The following is a 19,419-nucleotide window of genomic DNA, read 5'->3' as shown; positions in this document are numbered from 1 at the left end:
ACAACCCCAGAAACGTCAGTAGGAAGACCGAGAAAAGATGGGAGTCTGCTGGTTTCACAAAGCTCTTGCAAAGACAGGATTAAAACAACATTACTCTTCAATGTTTTAACTAAATCTTCCAACCTTATTTTTCACATTCATGAATTCTTCAACAGCCATTCACCTGTAAGTTTAGTTTGTCACATTTGTTACTCATTTTGGTTGTTTGCTGCCAATACTCTTAGGACAGACATTCGTGATTTGTATACATCTACGGGGCTGTGCTTCAAGGAGTACGAGCGTGAAACCCTCATGCCGAAAACACTTGTTTTTCCACACTGAAAACAAGTGTCCACATGTGTTTGTACTTTCACATATGTATGTGGAACCAGAGACTAGACTGGTATCATTATCATTTTATTTGAGGTTTATACTTTTGAGATTTTAAAGATGTATTTCAGCAGAGAGAAGACCTGTAACATGAAAACACAAGACCTCTGTACACGCTGTTCCCCTGCCTTTCTAAACCTGCTGTTATTTAAGAGGCGCATTTGCTGCAACTGTAACTGTCATAAAGACAGTCCTCCTTCCATAAAGGGTCACATGAGTTCAGCACAGGGAATAGCACCTGCTCTTGCTTTTATTTAATTTAAAAGAGCAGCCTAGCACTCCTCTCTTACGGGATCGGCATTAGCTTTGGACCTCTCCCTTGTGCAACTGGATTTGAAATATTGCTTCCCCTTACACAAGAAAAAACAAAAGCCCAAACATACTCACCATCAGAAGTGTCAACCATGACTGTGTGACAAATAGCAAGCAGAAAAAAGAACTTTTGTATTTCTGGCTCCTTTCCAGATTTTATTTGCTCTATCAGATAGTGATCATAGAATAAGAACTTTCCATCTGCAAACTTGTTCCAGCTGAAATCCACTTTCTGCTTACAAAACAGAAGAAGAGCGAGTTTGAGTTAGCTCATGTGCAATTGCTTTGTGCCTACCTGCACCTTTCCATTCTTTGGCAAGGGAACGTTCCCCGATCTATGGACCGTAGGGACTTCAGTGCCAGAGCGGAGCGACCTACCTCCGGGTGGCTCTGAAGCTGCCCTGCTCCGTCCCGCCAGTCTCCTGCAATGCAAGTGACATCGGTTAGAAGGCACAGGACAGAAAAACAAAGATCTTACAACTCATTCACAGCGTAGAAAAATTTACAGAATATCTACCGCACCAAAATAGCTCAAATTTTAAAAATAACGGCTTCAAGCTGCATCAGGGGAGGTTTAGATTGGCTATTAGGAAGAATTTCTTTACTGAGAGAGTGGTCGGGCACTGGCACAGGCTGCTCAAAGAGGTGGGGGAGTCACCGTCCCTGGGGGGGTTCAAACACCGTGCAGACGTGGCCCTTGGGGACATGGTTTAGGAGGCCTGGGGGTGTTGGGTTGGGGGTTGGACCTGATGATCCTAGAGGTCTTTTCCAACCTTAATGGTTCTATGAAAAGCAAGTTCTTTCACAGCTGCACTACCTTTGTATACTAGTGACACCAAAGCAAATCTAAGACAACAGCATGGGGTGGAATTGTCACAAAACATCCATGTTGCCTTAACACAGCTTTCGCTGTCAGAAATTCCTCATCTCTCTTCAGAAGTAGGATGTTTAAAAACCACATGGCACCAGCATAGTGTGCTCTTCGTTATCTGAGTCGACCAAACGATAGTTTTGGAGCACCTATGCTGTCTATGACAAGTACTGAAATCCAGACAAGATTGGAAATGGAAGTAACTAACACTGAAATTAAAAACTGCTGCTGTTATTATATTTTCTTATTTATTTCTAGATTAATTTTGTCCCTGAAGTGTTTCTCCCAAAAGTAAAGCATTCTGTAAATCACTCATTTCTGACTTTTCTGCTGGGAAGTTCCACTCAGGTCCATCAGTTTCCTCTCTTTAAAGGGGAAACAGTTGGAAAAATCCCCACAATTCAGTTTTACTGGAGCTATATTCAATGCCAGGGCTAAATCGTGGAAGTTCAGTTGAAACTAAAAAAAGACTCGTATGCACCTGATTTCAAACAGGCATTAGAATTCCTACTCATTTGTACGGACTGACCGGAGGCTGCAGCTGTGCTTTACAGGGACTTGCAGGGTCTTCCCCCATGCTCCTGGCACAGATCAGAGCTCCTGTGCTAGCCGTGGTTTTCAGTGCAGGGAGCAGCAGTGTAGCACAGACTTACCGTATCTTTGGCCGTTTATGCAACACTTTTTAAATGTCATGATGTTCTGTGTAAGTGTTCCCGTCTTATCAGAGAAGATGTAGTGGATCTGCCCCAGCTGCTCATTCAGCGTGGTGGTTCTGGCCTTCGCGGCCGTGTCCTTCTCGGCATAATACATTTGCAGGTCCCAGTTTATAAAATAGCTTTGGCCCAAACGAATCACTTCGACGCTAAATGAAATAAAATTAATTTTCTCACTTCCAGCTGCACCTCATATTTCAAAAGAATGACATCAGATCCAGGGACACTGACTATTTTCCAGGACTCAAATTGCTTATATAGCCCAGGAACTTTAGACAAAACAGTTACATTTACCAAGACGTTACAGAGCACCATCACCCCTACACAGGCCACTCAGACTGACGCTGCACCACACAGCTGACCTTTAACACTGCACTAACAGGGGAAAAGCCTCTACAGCCTTATCAAGCCAAAGGTATCGACAGTGCTGCTCCCAGAACAAACAGAAATCCCGCTTGGGAATGGCATTTTAAGTACAACTCGGAGAAGAGCAGGTAGGAGGCTGGTGACTTAAAATGTGTTACAGACGGGTTTGTCAAAAGCAAAATTATTAATACTTCACGGGGCAGTACAGACTGTCTTTTGAGAATAAATCTAAAAAATACGACTTTTCCATTTTAATTTTTTTCCCAAGTAGTTTCCTTCATGTACTGCAACCGCAGAATTAGACTGAGAAGTTAAACACTAGCAGGATCAAGTCTCCAATTTTGTCAGAGATCATTGCTTGGGATAATTTTTTCCTTAGTTGAAGTATAGAGCAGATATGCTTCATACTGTAAGAAAAGCTTGATATCTTTAAATTCTGAGTCAAAGTTCATTGAGTGATTATTTTATACAAAAGCAATACAGATCACTTTCTTGTCCAAGTCTCAGTGCAGAGGGTGAGTGTATCCAATGGCTTTTCAGAGGGACGGAGAATTAATGTGCTTTCCCATCCAACATGAAGCTGCATTTGTTACCACCAATGGGAAATTACGTCCATTCACCATTAATCAATAAGTTAAATTCAACCCCATCCCCAGTTCAGCTATTAAAGGCCAAGGTATTTACCCACCTTACATAGAGGGAAATGGGAACCATGGTGTTCAGAACAATGATATATCCCCAAAAGTTAAGGAAGCCACGGTACGGAGGACTGAAGTCTTGACCATCGTAGAGGTACCAAGACGAGTTGCCAATCTGCTGCTCCCAGTAAGTGTGGCCGATGGCAAGGCCAGCTGACAGCAGGATGAGGACGACAAAAATCTACAGCGTACACAGAGAGGCTTGTGACACTTTGGAAACATTTGCTTGACATAAATCCCAAATGTCCACATTCAAAATACAGTATTACATGTATTCGTAAGTAAGAAGAAGGGGAGCAAACCCTTCCCACAAAATGACCTCTTCAAATAATCTGGGTTCTAATTTTAGTCTATTTCCCAAGCATCATTTTCATGTTTTTACATGTATTTAAGCAGGCAGTGAATAGGGGACACGGACACGCTCGGAGCAGAGGCAGAACGGCAGTCCTGCTAAGACACGCGCCCCTGCCTGCCAACAGGCCAGCTCCTCTCTCCTCTTTCCCCGTGCCAGGGAGTCACACTCGGGTGAGGGCAGGCGCAGGCTGTAGGACAGCGTGTGTTCCTCGCACACACACCCCACAGGGGCCGACCGAGGACAGAAACCACGGGTGTTGAACCTTTCAGGCGGAAGAGACCTCTGGACCAGGACCTGGGTCCTCAGCCCTCTGCCCAACAGCTTAGTGCAGGCAAACAGGAGCACCTGCAACACTGGGTTTGAAGCACTTTTCTGCATCGCGTAGGCTGCCCTACACCTGCAGTTCAAGGTCACAGATTCCACCAGCAACAGGCACCTTTTTAGATTCCCTCCTACTTCATCGCAACTCATCAGGTCAAAACAAAGTAGAAATATACTTGTTACACACACACACAAAAAAGTTTTCTAAATTTGGATTCAATCTAGTCACTTAGAAATGAACTAAAACACCTGAATTTTAAACAGAAAGGCTTACAGTATAAACCATGTAATTCATAAGGGAGTCGATTTTTGTCCTTTTAAATCTCGTCTTTCCACTATTTTTCATTATTTTTGTATCAGCGCCTAAAAATAAAGACATAAGAAAGGAGAGATACAATACGCAAAGCAGTGCTAGCATTACTGTTTTACAAAACTGGGGCAGTCAATGTTTGTAAGATAAACAAATCATTTCACTCTATAGGGCATGCTTTCAGTTGGTATTACACACGTTCAATTCATATATACCTGCAAATATGACCACTCCATGGCAGAAGTCTGTATTCCTGATTTTGCATCCACGTAATAAAATCTTATCAGCATCCAGTGAATAACACATGTTTCTCCAGAACAACGTTCCTGCAAACTTATCCAGTCGGTTATTAGGTTCTTCACATTCAATCAGACCTAAAAGATTTGGAGGAGAGTATGTTTAATATACAACAGTTAAATAAGAATGCATTGATTTGTACCCACCATACAAGTAATTTTACTTCATAAGGTTGTTTTTTTTCGAGAAAACGAGTGTTCTGAATAAACAACAACTTTGAAATTTAGGGTGTACAAATACTCAGTGCTGTATTGCTGACATTTTAAGTAGGGTACCTTAGGGAGGCATTTTGCTTTGCAGATTGAAATAGCAGAAAGGATTCATTTCTGCACCAAGACTAGTACACACAGCATTTACTGCCAAGTCAGGCACTTCTATTCACCTTTTCTTTTAGTATTTCTCAAGTTTTAACACAGGCCTGACTACAAGGGCCTGTGTCTCTCTGGATCTTACACTCTAGCGTGAATGCAGTCTTCAGTTCATTTCACCGTTGAAGACTTACTAGCAGTGATCCCACAAGGGGAAGGCGGCCTTCATGCAATGCATCGCTGCAGATAACATCGCCTCTGTGCATTGCTACACTGCGCAGGCACCTGAACATTACAGCTGAAAAAGTGACGTTTTACTTTGACTCTTAGTACTTGACCTATTCCCACTGCCTACTTTATGATTGGCCCTTGACGATTTATATTTGCATTTCCATCCCCAAAACTGGGTGCATCCTAAAATTTTGGTTCATGCTGCACTTGCTGTTACCAAAACTCTGTTTCAGAAATAAACAAACAAACAAACATTAATGTCAGCTAATTGCCAGTTGCTACAGGGGAGTACAGAACGGCAGTTTCAGGCCAAAAAAACGGCTGCCCTGAACCCTGCCTCTCCTCGAGACTGGTGGATGTGCAAGGAAAAGTAAAATTTCAGGTGCAGGCCACAGATGCTTTCAACAGTCTCGCAGCGAGTTGCAGCCAACAGATCTCCTGAACCAGAGCTGATGTCTTTGTGGGCTGGCTCTCCTTCCATATAAATTTGCTCAAGAGACGTTCTTTGGAAGCACAAACTTTTTACATCCACAACATCCTTAGGCAAACTGTACATTTTAGCTTAACTACGTATTGTGTAAAAGTGGTTTCCTTCTGTTTTATTTTGAATTTGTCAGTTGCTCATTTCACTTCATGTTCCTCAGTTCTTGTACTGGAGGGAACCAGGAACAGTCCCTGCTCGCTTCCTTCTCCATGTCACTCTGCTCTAAGTCCCCTGCCGTCCACGTGTGTGTCCCCCCCCTCATTTGCAATTTTAGGATTGGTAAAAAATTCAGCTTGAGATAAAACTCTGCGTCAGATCTCAGTAAGAGAAGGGATTTCTGCCCTTGAAGTCTCCACAACACATATAGAAAGCAGCTAGATTGTAATGATAAATACAAAAAGGACAATAGAAGGTATTTTCCAGATCCAACCCCAACAGCAAACATACTTTTTCCCAAAGAAAACAGGCAGGCAAACACTTAATAAAGGGCCCCATCATCTCTACTTCGCGTGTCGTAGCGCATTCATGGCAAAGGTCTCATCTTCAGACAGACTACATTTTGCTCAGCAGCACAGTTTCCTTCGTGCAACTTGCTTACGCCGCCTCGTGACAAAAGCCAGGAAACCACTAATCCAGAGCCACAAGCCCCCTTGGCAACGCTTCTGTCCCCACCCATGATTTATTTATTTGTAAACTGTTTGAGCAACATTTGAAGAGTTGTAAGAATATAACTGTACAAACCATTAAAGTCTGCCATCGCACTTTCTTCTTGAAGATATCTGTGTGTTACCTCAAGTGCCATTTTGAATTTTAAATTAGTCTCACTAAGAAGAAAGGATAAAAAAGCCACTTTATTAAAAACATGAATATGGAAAGAAGTTTGACCAAAATTAAGTTAAGCAAATCAATGTGTCACAGGTACCAGCGTCCCACCTTGAAGCAATGGCAAAGCCACGCATTTGCATGGATACGAAGCATTCATGAACCGTCTGACTGGTTCTTACACTGGCTGCTTTTCTTCACAAGTGAAACCTTACCCCTCTACCTCTGCTCACTGTAGATAAGTGAAGCTTTTTAGAATCATTGCTTTACTAATGCAATAATTAAGTTGGAAGTAATGGTTATTTGAAAGCAACATTTAATAACCGATACTGTTAAAAGCTCAATCGAGGACAAACCTTTTACAATACAAACAGGTCCTTGTTTTGCATGATGTTTTTAAGATTACTAAAGGTTGAGTGAGGAACTCACTGCTCATTCGGAAAAACTAACATTTCCCCTCATCAGGTGAAGTCCATACCATTATGGACTTCTCTAAAGGAATTCAGCACTAGCTTTTCTGACAACATGAACTAAAACAGTATTTAGAAAGCAACATGACACAGACAGTAAGATTTATGCTATCTAAGCAGTTTCTATTAAAAACTTCCACAGAAAAATAAGTATTTTTGTTTTCCCACTAAGAGGGAATAAGAAAAGTTCAAAATCATAGGAAAGTCCAGGTTGAAGAGACCTCTGGTAATCAACAGTCCAACCTCCTGTCGGAAGCAGGACCTTAGATGAGGTTATCCAGGGCCCTGCCAAGCCAAGCCTTGACTGTTTGCAGTGAGAGAAATTCCACCACTTCTCTGGGCAGCCTATTCCAATGGTAAAAATTATCCACTGTGAGAACAACTATTCCTGAATGCAGGCAGAATTTCCTCTGGAGCTACTTATACCCATTGCTTCCCATCCTGTCAATGTGCAACCTTGTGAGGAAAGTATCTTCTCTGTAACTATCTTTGAAATAGATGAAGACTGATTAAATTGCCCTTCTCTTCTCCAGGCTGAATAAATCCAAGTCCTTCACCCTGCCTTCGTGTGTCATGTTCTCCAACACTCCAGACATCTTTGTGGCACTCCAGTCAACTCTCACCAATTTTTAATGACCCTTGAATTGTGGGAATCAAAACTGGATACAGTTTTCCAGGTGTGGCTTAACAAGTGATGAGTACGAAATACACACTTCTTGCTCTGTTACCAGTAAGCCAAAACGAAATCCAAGAATCACCCAGTCCACACAGAGCCTTACCCATCTAGTTCAGCTGTCTCTACATAGCAGAGACTGTTTGGTTCTGAGCTGGATAGCAGCAAAATATCAGCCTAGAAAAACGAATAAATAAGCATCAAATAAATCCAAGTCAGGATTTGTACAGAACTCTGCAGAAACATAAACCAAATAAATCAAAAGCACTTACAGGAACAAAAGTATTTTTCTTCAGACGAATGATATCACCAACTTTAATATCTTTCCATTTTGTGGCTTTGAACCTAATATCAAAATAGTTTAACAGTTAATCTAGAATATTTAAATAATGATTGAATCTAGAACACTATTCACTCTATAAATCTTGAAATATTGAACTTTCCTTAGTACCAAAGCATTAGATGTCAGTAAGGGGTGTATTTCTTCTTTTTGGAAACTGCAATTTAGTTGGGGGTCTATAACTGAGAAGTCAATGTACCTCTTCTCTTCCCTCTTCACCTCTGTATGAATTTCTGTCCTTCTCACCATAGAAGTTGCTCTTAGTACAGATTTAGTGCCACAGAATTAAGTTTAAATTTGGGCAATTCTCTGCCATTTTCAATTAGGTTTCCCACAGACATGTGGAACAGTAGAGAAAAAAAGCTGAACTTTCCCCATCATCTATGGTTTAAGGTCTGTGACAAAAATTTGTAACAAGGCAACAAACATTACTGAGAGAGTTAAGAAGGCAACAGTACAAACCTTCCATCCCTGATGACTTCGCATGTCCTATTATTAACCTCATTGTCCATCCTGTGACGAGCCTGAAAACCAGGGGTAGAGAATGTACTCCCTTCTGTGTATCACAATTAAGGAAATGAACAACACCGGGGTTTCTTGCTTTTAATATTAACAAAGTATTTTTCTTACGATGTCATCCACTAGGTCCTTGACTGCGGTTATTCCCAGCACCAGGAGTAAGGGCACCAGCGTTGTATACCATGACAGGGTAGTTATTTGGGGAATCGACTACAAAAAAATAAAATCAGCTCACTACAGGATTATCAATCAAGTTCAGTTCAAAGACATTTAATAGTGATCTGACTACAACATAAGACAGAAAACCAACACATCAGAGAGAGAATTTTAAGTCGGATTGTGAACATAAACAAAACTCTCAGGGTAGAGTTTGACCATGCTGCCCTACCTCAGCATCGGCTTCTGTTTAACAATCGTAGTTGCTCATATTTTCTGTTGGAGCTTCTGATTCATGAGTGGAACTTAAGGCCATCATGTTTTACAGAGTAAAAGAAACATCTTTTCCCCACGAAATTCACAAATCCTGCAACTAGCTCATCCCATCTAATACAAAGCTAGTGTAGGTTTTTCCAGATTTCTGTTAAGATGGGCTTAGTTTCTGTACTAGTTCAGAAACAGTCCCTTACAAAGTACCCTGCAATCTCCTGACAGACAGCACTGGATTGTGTCATAAGTACTAGTCAGCTCAGTAGATTAGCACCTCAAATACACTTCACAGTTTGTATTCTCTCTGTCTTTCTCACCTGCAAAATGAGAAGAACGAGGAAATAGAAGTTGGCCGCTCTTTTAAACTGTTCAAACAGATTCAGTGGTAAAAAAGTGATAGGGTTGTACTTGTATGTCCTAATTGCATTTCCCTGTTGAAGAACACCAAATGTCATTCACAACAGCAGATTCTTCTTACATTAAAAATACACATTGCACATTTGTAAGTAAAGCATTTTACTAGTGAAGTATTTCCTATGAACTTTGTTAGATTTGTACCTTTCCTCAAGAGTTTAACGTGGGTCACCGTCTGAATGAAGTAAGGCAAAAAATGGTCTGTTTCACTGACATTAACATACCCCAGAAAGCATCTCAGACTGAGGCTTTAGTTATGCCGAGGACTACACAGAGGCATCGCACAGTCACTGTGTGGAAAGGTTACAGCCTCTCCCCAGGTAAATGTCACAGTGCACATGGCACTGCCAGATGAGCACAGAGAAGAGGAGGAAACTTCAGTGCCCTCCTCCTCCTAGGCAATCTTGTCCAATAATGCCTTAATGCCTTAAAAGCATTAAAATGCCTTAAAGCATTAAAAGCAATAATGCCTTAAAAGCAATAATGCCTTTCGACTGTTATTTGCTAAATACATGATATCACTACCAGGGACATAATTGGTCTCAGGCACCAAACTACATATAACAAATCCAGACACAAAGGACTTCTAATTAGGCTTTTTCAGGAGGGACAATGTCAGATATAGCAAAGGTTAACTCTCGTAAGTGCCAGTCCCTACCTACTTCAAGCATGAAGGATTTCCATTTGAATAGCTCCAGCCGTAGCAGTTTTACTATTAAGTGTTCATACTCATGCATGAGACAATCCAAACTGCCTCAAGTCTGCAAGGCAGGTATCTCAGGAGGTACAGGGGAACCATGTGAGCCAATGCATCACAGATAAAGCTGGCCAGTCCAAGCCTCTGTCACTCACAACCAGCACCACAAGCAAGCACCATTGATTTATTACTTTGAAAAGTTAAAAAATTAGGAGCAGGAAAAAAGATTCAACCATTTGTCTTGATAAATGAGATGAAAATGTCTCCTTTACTAGTAAAGGTGGATTTAGAATGACACTGTTTAAATGACTAGACATTGCCAAATGTCTATTTATAAGACTGTTCCAGTCTAGCTTAATCAGGATATTGCTTAATACTACACTTCGACTTCTTACATGAAAGATGACGCCTATGTGGACGCTGGCAACAGCCGTAGTTGAGAAGATAAAACTTGGAATTTGGACCAAGAACACCTGGTTTCTAATTCTCTTGGTACCTTGATTTTACATTCACAAAACCAAAACCAGTTGTACTTCCCCACCTTTGATGGAAATCCTGAGGAAGTGTTAATTGTGGCTTTTACACTAATCAGCAGTGGTTGGAAAGATCTTACTGAGATGAAGAAAGCATTCACCCTGACAACTCCTATTAGCACAGAGTTGAGATAAAGAAAACTTACTGAATATTTGCTTTTTTTGAAGCACAGAAATATTGTTCTCTTGAACTGGGGCTGTTCATAGAAGTGTTCATCATTTGCTTTAACTTGCCAGCTGCAGTCTGGAAGAGACAAGGCAAGATGGGTCAACACCTGATTGTCACAAACATAAGGGAACAAATCTGCCAGCTTCAGGTTTTCTCTCAAATGCCATCTTTTGAAGGTACTTTCAGTTGAAACAAGACCGGTACCTGCTTTTTAGTACATAGTCTAAAAAAAAGTTTTCAAGAAGTTTCCAGGCTATTTGTCTTTTTTAACAATTAAAAGTATAATCTGAGATAGGAAGAAGTGTTGATCAACAATTTGCAAGTTCTACGAGAAACAGAAAACTTATCAGAGTAACATCTATTCATGCTAAATTCCCTTATTTCCCCTCTTTTAGTTTGCTTTTCTTACACCAGTGAAGCACTAAGCACCCAAAAAAGGGTTTCTCAGTCTGTCTAGAAATGAGAAGATCCACTCAACTTTCCAAAACAATTATGTTATATAACCATACTGTGCAATGGTTTTCAATTACAACCATAAAAAACAGTAAAAATCTAAATTAGTAATTTTATTTCTTCAGCCACCGATTTTGTTTGATTGCCTGAAAACTTAGGAATATTAATTGAATTTTGCAGTAAAATTTAACAAACCTAAACAAGAGATGTCTGCAACAGCCTTTGGAAGCTTTGGACCATATGCTGATAAAATTGCTTACAAAGCAGCTGAGCAATCTTGCCTCCTGTCACCTGCAGTATTTAGCATCTAAAACCTGACATACAGCCTCCCTAAAGAAAAGGTTTCTAGAGGACTTGCTAGCAGACCATCCACCTCCACCACAAGGTCCTTATCATTAAGCCCTATGAAGTCTACCTTTAAATGGGGTTCATCTAGACGTACATAGCTTTTGGCTGACCACTGTTTACTGCCAGAATGCCTCCAGCTGCCAAGTTATTTTCCATGTCCCCTCTTTCACAGGCTACCTTGTTCCCTCCAAGGTCCTTCAGGTGCCTTTCCTGCCCCCAAGCCTGCATCGCCAATAGCTCTATTAATCCTGCTACCCACACCCACAAGTTCAGGCCCGGCCCACATCAAAGAAACTCCCCGCCAAACTCATTCAGCAAGTTTTTAAGATGACTCACAGGAGCACTTTGCCTGCCTGGGAAGCATGAGGCAGACGGTGTTCTGAAATCCAGCTTTCCTGACTCATCAGCCAAGCATCTCCCCCTTTTCTCCAACCCACAGTAATTGTCCTTAATGGGTGCTCTTTTTGGTTTCATGGGATTCTCGTGACATAAGCACATCCAGCACCACAGAGCATGGATGGGGTGAAACTCCTGGAGGCAGGGGCGTGGGGTGGGGAAGCACGTGTGCAGGCGCTCCTGGGCTGCTGTAAGGGCCACTGTAAGGCAGTCATATCTGATAAGGCTGACTCAGACTTGAAAACTCAAATCCAGACACCAAGCCTTTTTTTTTTCCCATCCAACACATAAGGCAAGTTCTCGTTTGACATACCCAGGAGCTTTACTGTGACTATACAACTTTAATTTCCAGCACGTTGGCTGCAAGCTGAGATAGCAGAGAAATACTTATCTTGCTGTAGCAGTTGTATTTAAGATTGCATAAGCGAAGACACACAGCAGATGGTGAAGATACAGTGTGCATCCCAGTCAGGGCTTACATAGAAGTGCTGCGAGTCACAGGGTTTTAGCTGCCTTACATAAAATTTACAAAGAAATTACTGGAGGACCAGGTTTTGGTTTAAAAGAAGATAAGCACTACTGAAGTGCATGAATTGAGAAAGTATCTAATGACAGGACTGAAGAAAACTGTAAACCTGTCTACAAGAACTTCTATTCACCACATTCACAAAAACATTGCAGTGTCGATAAAACCTTAGCACCCCAGATGGAAAGCTGGCAAAATAGGTCTTAAATAAAACCTGCAGGAAGGAAGCTCCTCAGAATTACTTTAAATGGCTTAAAAGTGATATTAATACCTAATATTTGGGAAGCTGCATCAGTAAGTCATCATCTTTAAAGGAACAGAATGGGAAAACAGTCTTTGTTAGGGGAAAAATTAAGAAGCAAAAACGATGATGTTTTTGTTGCACTACCTGAATACAATCAGTGACTGAACCAGTCAGCAGATTCTACAAATTCTGCAACTTATGGCACAAAATTATCTATTAACCACAAAATGCAGGCAAAGAGGATTTAAACAAACAAACAAACAAATCTAAAGGGTCTAAAGAGAAAAAAAAAATCTGACAAAGTTTGCCAACTACGTACAAGCTCTGTGATTAGAGTATTGGCCTACCAAGTCTGCGTGGTAACATCCCTCACCTCCTTAAAGCTTTTGCCCTAGCTTGGAGCTCAAAGGAACTCTGCCGCATCCATAGCTCTAGCCCTTATTTTGGATAATAATTTGGGTAGCATTAACTGTATAGACAGCAGAGGCCTGTGGTTACACTGAACTAGCGGGAGCTACGAGCCCTTTGGAGGGCAGAATCAAAACTCATCTCCCTGCTTTCAGATTCCCTCCAATTCACCATGATAAAGGAAACTGCACAGTGCACTTCAGAATAGAAATTGAAGGTGTAGGAGGTCATGTTTTAGCTTTCTCTCTTTGTTCTTTTTTTTTTTTCTTTTTCTTGTGCTTATACTAGGCCACAAAGCAAGCCTGTGGTTGCTGGTGTACTGTGTCTAGGAAATAATATATCTGGATAAGAGGGGGAAACAAGGGGAGAGAGCAACAGTCATGATGAGAACTCAAGAAAATATGATGGATGATGAGAGGCTAAGAAAACTGTGTTTATTCTATAGACTATGTTAACTCAGTCATCGTAAAAAAAACCCAAAACTAAACATGTAGTAGGTGGTTATAAAAAGAGAGGTGATCAACTGTTCCCTGTTGCCACACAAACAGGACAAAATCTATATATATTAAACAAGTGGTGGTTAAATAAGAAGTACTCACATTGCAACACTGAAGAAAAAAGACATGTATTTAGGGGAGTTACAGACTTTCCTTGGACAGAGGTTAAGAACAGGTATGTCTAAAACATGCCAGAGAGGTTCTTCCCATTTATGTTCCTGTGCTGGCGGCAACACAGACGGCACTTGACAGGTTTCTTTGAACTCCTACTCACCCTACCTTTCTGCAGTTCTGAAACTACTACAAAGGAAGCCAATCATCAGGCTATGAAATTAGCACTGAAACTGAAGTCTCATCTGCGCAAGACTTAGAAAGCAGAAATACACGCAAACCAACTGACTAAACACAGCAAATTGGCACATGCTGGTTCAAGTTTCCAGATGACGGGAAGACAAGTGTCTGAAGTTCCGTTCAAGCAGTTCTGAGACCCCAGACTACGTAGATTTAGGGCCTGCCTCAATTAAGACAAGGTGACCGTGCAGATCATTAGCTTTATGCAACAAGCAATGGCACAGAACTCTCGTTGCAGTTTAGAATTAAGCCGATTTTCATTCTGACATTTGTTAAACTGAATTGCCATCAATTACTCCTCCACAGATTCAGATAAGCCGTTCCAAATCCTACCTAACGAATAAGCACAAAAATCAAATTGATCCACACATGCCTCAGTCTCTGTAATTAGGATCATCTGCTACCCAAATCAAGTTTCTGTCATAATGTTACCTTTTTTCAATGGCTCTTGGCTCTCCTCAGTGTCTCTGCTGATTTGGTTTTGTCCTGGTTCGACTGCAGGCTGCTGACTGTCCAACTCATCCTCCGTTTCATCATCACTGTATGGCATCACCTCATCGTTAGGCTGGGAATCCTCATCGAATGTGGTCTCCGAATCCCTTTCTGAGATCATGCTGCTAGCGCCCTGTGAGCATTTTATAAAAGTTAGGGAAAGAAGTTAACGTAGCAGGTACTGGAAACCACATCTCCGTAATTTTACTCTGTCGATGCCAGTTGCCAAAAACCACATTTGAAACCAGTTTCCCTGGAACAGTGTAGAGCGTGGGCTCGGCTTTCAAGCACAGACCAAAGTCATCAGGCAGTTATTTTCACAGCAAGTCCTTCATTACCGTTCTGCTATATGTAATTACACGTGCTCACATGACAGACTAAGGAACACCCTGCCCTCATGACGCAGCACACCTCAAGTGGGACGCAGGAATTAGGGAGCTCACAAACACCTGACCATCCCTTGGGGAGCCACAGGAGCCAGGTGGGGCCAGGCACTAGGCACCAAGTGCTGGGCCAGCATGAGTCGCGCCACCGAGGGTTTGGGTCACGCAGCTGCTCCTCCATCCTGGTCTGCCCAGTCTCACCCAAACCAGTCCTCACTTCCTCTCCCCTCCTCACAGCTTGACCGTCAGCATTTCTCATTGCAAGATCCCACGTCTTGGTGTCCAAATACCTGAGGAAGTTTATAACTAATTTGTGGTTACACAAGACCAGTCAGTTGAAGCTGTGATGTGTGTGTGCGTACCTCTGCCCGAAGCTTTTCAGAAAGAGCGTGTGCTCCCTAACCCTTGAGCACTAGCATATTATCTCCCAAATTGGGATCTCCACTTTCCATCAAGTTTATTTAAATTACAGCTCTTGAAAAACTCCCAACGTTGTTGTGACGTGGGCTACTGCAGTTGGCTGTGATCTCAGACAGGAGCAAGACACGCGATGGGGGATCCCAGCCTCCTCCAGCATTTTTAGATCACCGAGACAGTTTCTACAGCTTAAGCTATCGGCTGTAACAGACAGCGTCCAATTAACTGCTCCTAAACAAAATCCAGAAATCACCTATTCGTGTGTAACACCCCTCCAACCAACATCTACAAACAGCCACCTGCACAGTTCCTAGGTGGTCTTCATCTACATTTGGCCAGTTAGTTGCCTTGCTGGGTGTCCCGGCATTTTGATAGCTGATCTGGTGTAAGGGTCTGGCCATTCTGACGAGCAGGCCCTGTTCATTTCTAACCATGCAATACCCAGATTTGTTGTACTGAAGCTGAAATTGCACTTGTTTCTGCAGACCAACGCTTCCAAGCAGGTTCTGTCCTGTCTGTGCTAGGCACCACAACAACTGCAAGAAAATTAAAAACCGTGAGGAGAGGAGGGGGCTCTATCACCTCAGCCATTTCTGCCAGGCCATCAGTAAGCCCCTCTGGGCTCACCCTGGGCCCCACACACCCAAGGGACTAGGACTCACTTTTTGGCTCAGCCTGCAAGCCGCTTCTGAGCTGCACTGGAGGAGGGCCAGTCTCCAGCCAAGCTGTGGCCATGTCCATGCCCCTTCAGCTCTGCCTCCACACTGTGGACCTCTCCAGCCATCACTGGGCTTGATCCTAACCCTGAGCTACAGATGAACTTCCTGGCTTGACCCTGGACCTGCCTCATCACTGTGGCATTGCCTTAGGGCCTGTGCTCTGGCTGGACCTGTCTCGGGGTCTGCCCTGCTTGCCTCATGAACCCTGGGACCCACATCCACTTGCTTTGCCATGGGGAGCAGCCCTGCTCTTGCTGCTCCCTGGCAACTTCAAAATAAAACCAAGTTAAAGGATCGCTGAAGCCAAGTAACATAACGCGCACAGCAGCTAGCTACCAAGTACCCATCTGCTGACCCATCTTGCAAAAAGAGCCTGGTTTTGTGAAAGAAGGCCAGTGCCACTCTATACCCCCTGTGCTGCTGCTAACGAAACCAGCAATCATGGGGGCTGACACCAAACCCCGTCGACATACATGTTAGTTTCTATTTTTGCAAAGCTGAATTGTCTCCCTTAATATTTCTTATAAGTGAGATATAAATATTACATGAGCATTTAATCTGCTACTCAAATGACATGACTGTTGGCTGGGAGCCCAAAGCATGCAACGCTCATGAGACGCAGCACTGTAGTGCTTGCCCAGCGCACAGGCCAGTGTTTCACGACTGCTGGTTTACGAAATAAACCAAATCCATCAGGTATCATATGAACACACAGTTTGATTTAACATGAATTAATACAACTTCTCCCAAGTTGTTTCCCACGTGCGGTGGTCAACGAGCAGCTGGTTGTACAGCCCTTGCTGAGCGCGGTGCCTCGCCGCAGCGCAGACGCGCTGCAGCAGCTGCAGGCAGTGGTTGCCCGACCCATGTCAGGGCTCAGGGCCCTAGGTTACGTCGAGGTTTCATTCCCCTGGCAAGCCAGGCAGATGCTGCTGAATCGGGTATTAGTCTTGCCTCTGAACAATTCTCCAAAGTCTGACTTGCTGAGCAATACTTACAGCCAACACAAACACTGACTTTTTCCAGTTTTTTTCTATTCAAGCAGGGATATGGACAACCCTGCCCTTAGCCAACGCCTTAGCTTTGCAAGCAAGCCAGGGTCAGACTCGCAACCACACACCTACTTTGGGGTTTACAGACACTTAGATTTGCTTTGCACTGAACATCTGTTCAGGCAGAAGAAATTCCTTGTGTTTTCAATCCCAAATTGTTTGAATGTTAGACAAAGTCCTTTTAGAGCAGGACGTAACTCAATTCCTCTTTGAAATACATATAGAACATACATGACTGCAAGAAGCCCTGCAGTAGTCAGGGATTCTGCCCTGCTAATACCTTACATGGGGACTGCTGGAGGGAAAGAGTTAGAGATCCTCACATGCACATCCCTTAAAACAAAAAATACCGCCAGATCTTTGAATCGCTCTCACTCTAGGACAAAAAAAAAAATAAGCTCATACCCCTGACACACAGAGATTCAGCCTTTCGTGTATTAGTCTTTACTGATTAACTGATTAATGAACTAATTAATCATGCAAGGGGTTAGATGAGATGTCAAAAAAACACTGCATTTGTTTTCTATTACAGATGCATAGCTAAATGGAAATAACTAAAATACCATCAGAAGCAGCCTGTGACACCAGCGGGGAATGCCAGTGCAATGGTTTGCTGGGGGGGAAGTTCAAATTAACTGTATTCACTTCACCTCCTCAAAGAACTAAACTGCCAACTGGAAAACCCTGCTAATAGAGGGGATCTCATTAACTGTAACCCTGCGGGCAGCCCAACTCTGTGCACTGAGCTGCTCTCTGCCGCAGGCAGCAGCGTTACCATTTCTGCGGAAGGCAACAAAATCACACACGTCAGTGATTTCAGGCAGTGTTTACTAACCCTGATACCACAAAATGCAGAGGGCACGGTCTCTGCACCCAAAGACCTCATCGCTAACATCGCCGGTGGCCAGCAGAGCCTCCTGGGAAGCATCACTGCCTGTCTGCTCTCTACGCACCCTGCCCTCGGGGACCACCAGTGGCCAAGGGGATGGTGGTCTGACTGCGGGGAGCACAGGCAGGGCTGTCGCAAGTGCGGGACAGCAGAGGAGCCTGGGGCTGGCTAGGAGATTGCAAAAAGGCACCCGCAACTGCAAGAGAGCAGAAAGGTGTCGTGGGGCTGAGGGCGAAGGAGCTCTCCAGCAATAGGGTGACAAATTGGTACAGAGTTAAGTTTCTTGACACCTAGTCTGCATGAAAAGGGCTAGCTGGGATGTCGAAGAGATGTCAGAAGTTCAGAGGAAGGTGGAAAGCAACGATGATGTGAAAGAGGAGACGGGAGGAACCGACAGCACGGAGCAGCAGAGATGCCAACTGACACTGAGCCAGCAGGGAATGGAAAGAGAGGACAGCACACATCTACCACACCAGGATGCAGGATGGACGCAAGGGAAAAAAACGGTGAATTAAACATGGCAGGAGGAGAAGCGGCAGCTACTGATTTTTGCAGCAGCCACTTTTCTGAGAAGAAGAAAAAAGTCACCACAACTTCAAAAAAAAAAAAAAAAAGGTGGGGTGGAGCAAGAAAGGCTATGCCATTCAGGAGAAACAAAGTATTTATGAACAATGTTGAAATAAAATAAAAGTAATGGCCCATTCTTAAAAGGATCTACTCTCAGAAGAGAGACAGTTTCTTATGTTTGTGTGCACTGCTTATGTTCAGACTTGAGCTGAAATAACAACCACTTACAAACAGTCTTTCAAGTAAGGCAAAAAAAGGGTTTGGTTTGCTGAAGCTGAGGGTAGAACTGTTTAAAACAAGATCCCACCTGCTTTTCCCTTTTTACACTAATATAACGCAGAATGAACACTGCTTTTAAAGATCTTGCATTGAGTGAATTAATAAAAAGAGCTACAAATAAATAGGCTTTAGAAATTTCTCTGAAAGCATCATCTCTCACATCAAGCTTAGATTCAACCAATAATTAGCAATGTTTGAACATATGCATCAGGAAAGAAAAATAATTGGCAAAACAAAATTCCAACACAAGAAAAGCTGCACAGTACCTCTCAGAGACAGGATTAAAATTTCATAAAATGAGATCTACTTGACCTACATGTAATGCAAGCCACACGTTTAAACCCCAAAGGGTCCTGCCGTCCAGGGATCGAGCTATGCATTTTCAAGGGCAGCAAATGCCATCCCACCAGCAGTGTTACACACAAATAACTTCCCTAAATTCTGAATTAACTTCTAATGCTGCCAAAATCTATGAAGAGAGCTTTTGGTGCCTGTGGAAACAGTTCTTAGAGAGCCTGAGATGGAACAACACAGCTGTTAGACAGTGCTTGATAAAATACTCAAAGAACACTTAAAAGAGTTGGTCCCTGGTTGCATCGTCCTTATTTTCTAGGTCCTGACTTGAAGACAGGGGTTTTCACTCCATTTCAGATAAGTCACAAAAGCAGAAACCCTTACATTAAGCAAAACTTCAGTCTAG

At 42.8% G+C, this 19,419-nt stretch overlaps 1 protein-coding gene across 2 annotated transcripts in view; it reads right to left on the bottom strand.

Moving 5' to 3' along the window:
• The window catches only part of ATP8B1 (ATPase phospholipid transporting 8B1), a 42,421-nt gene that overhangs the window by 12,888 nt on the left and 10,114 nt on the right, over positions 1-19,419 (bottom strand). For both annotated transcript variants that reach the window (XM_075077905.1, XM_075077906.1), the window contains 14 exons: positions 14,354-14,546; positions 10,676-10,773; positions 9,203-9,316; positions 8,571-8,669; positions 8,403-8,464; positions 7,873-7,945; positions 7,707-7,777; positions 6,377-6,459; positions 4,531-4,689; positions 4,280-4,368; positions 3,320-3,510; positions 2,206-2,414; positions 1,060-1,103; positions 757-913 (listed from right to left, as the gene is read on the bottom strand). In XM_075077905.1, the coding sequence (XP_074934006.1) occupies positions 757-913; positions 1,060-1,103; positions 2,206-2,414; positions 3,320-3,510; positions 4,280-4,368; positions 4,531-4,689; positions 6,377-6,459; positions 7,707-7,777; positions 7,873-7,945; positions 8,403-8,464; positions 8,571-8,669; positions 9,203-9,316; positions 10,676-10,773; positions 14,354-14,534 (1,630 nt within the window). In that variant the 5' untranslated portion in view covers positions 14,535-14,546. The remainder of the gene's footprint in view (positions 1-756; positions 914-1,059; positions 1,104-2,205; positions 2,415-3,319; positions 3,511-4,279; positions 4,369-4,530; positions 4,690-6,376; positions 6,460-7,706; positions 7,778-7,872; positions 7,946-8,402; positions 8,465-8,570; positions 8,670-9,202; positions 9,317-10,675; positions 10,774-14,353; positions 14,547-19,419) is intronic.

This window comes from Phalacrocorax aristotelis, chromosome W (assembly GCF_949628215.1).
Source record: "Phalacrocorax aristotelis chromosome W, bGulAri2.1, whole genome shotgun sequence".
Taxonomy (NCBI): domain Eukaryota; kingdom Metazoa; phylum Chordata; class Aves; order Suliformes; family Phalacrocoracidae; genus Phalacrocorax; species Phalacrocorax aristotelis.
Note: the sequence above shows the minus strand (reverse complement) of the source record. Positions and strands in the feature narration are given on the sequence as shown.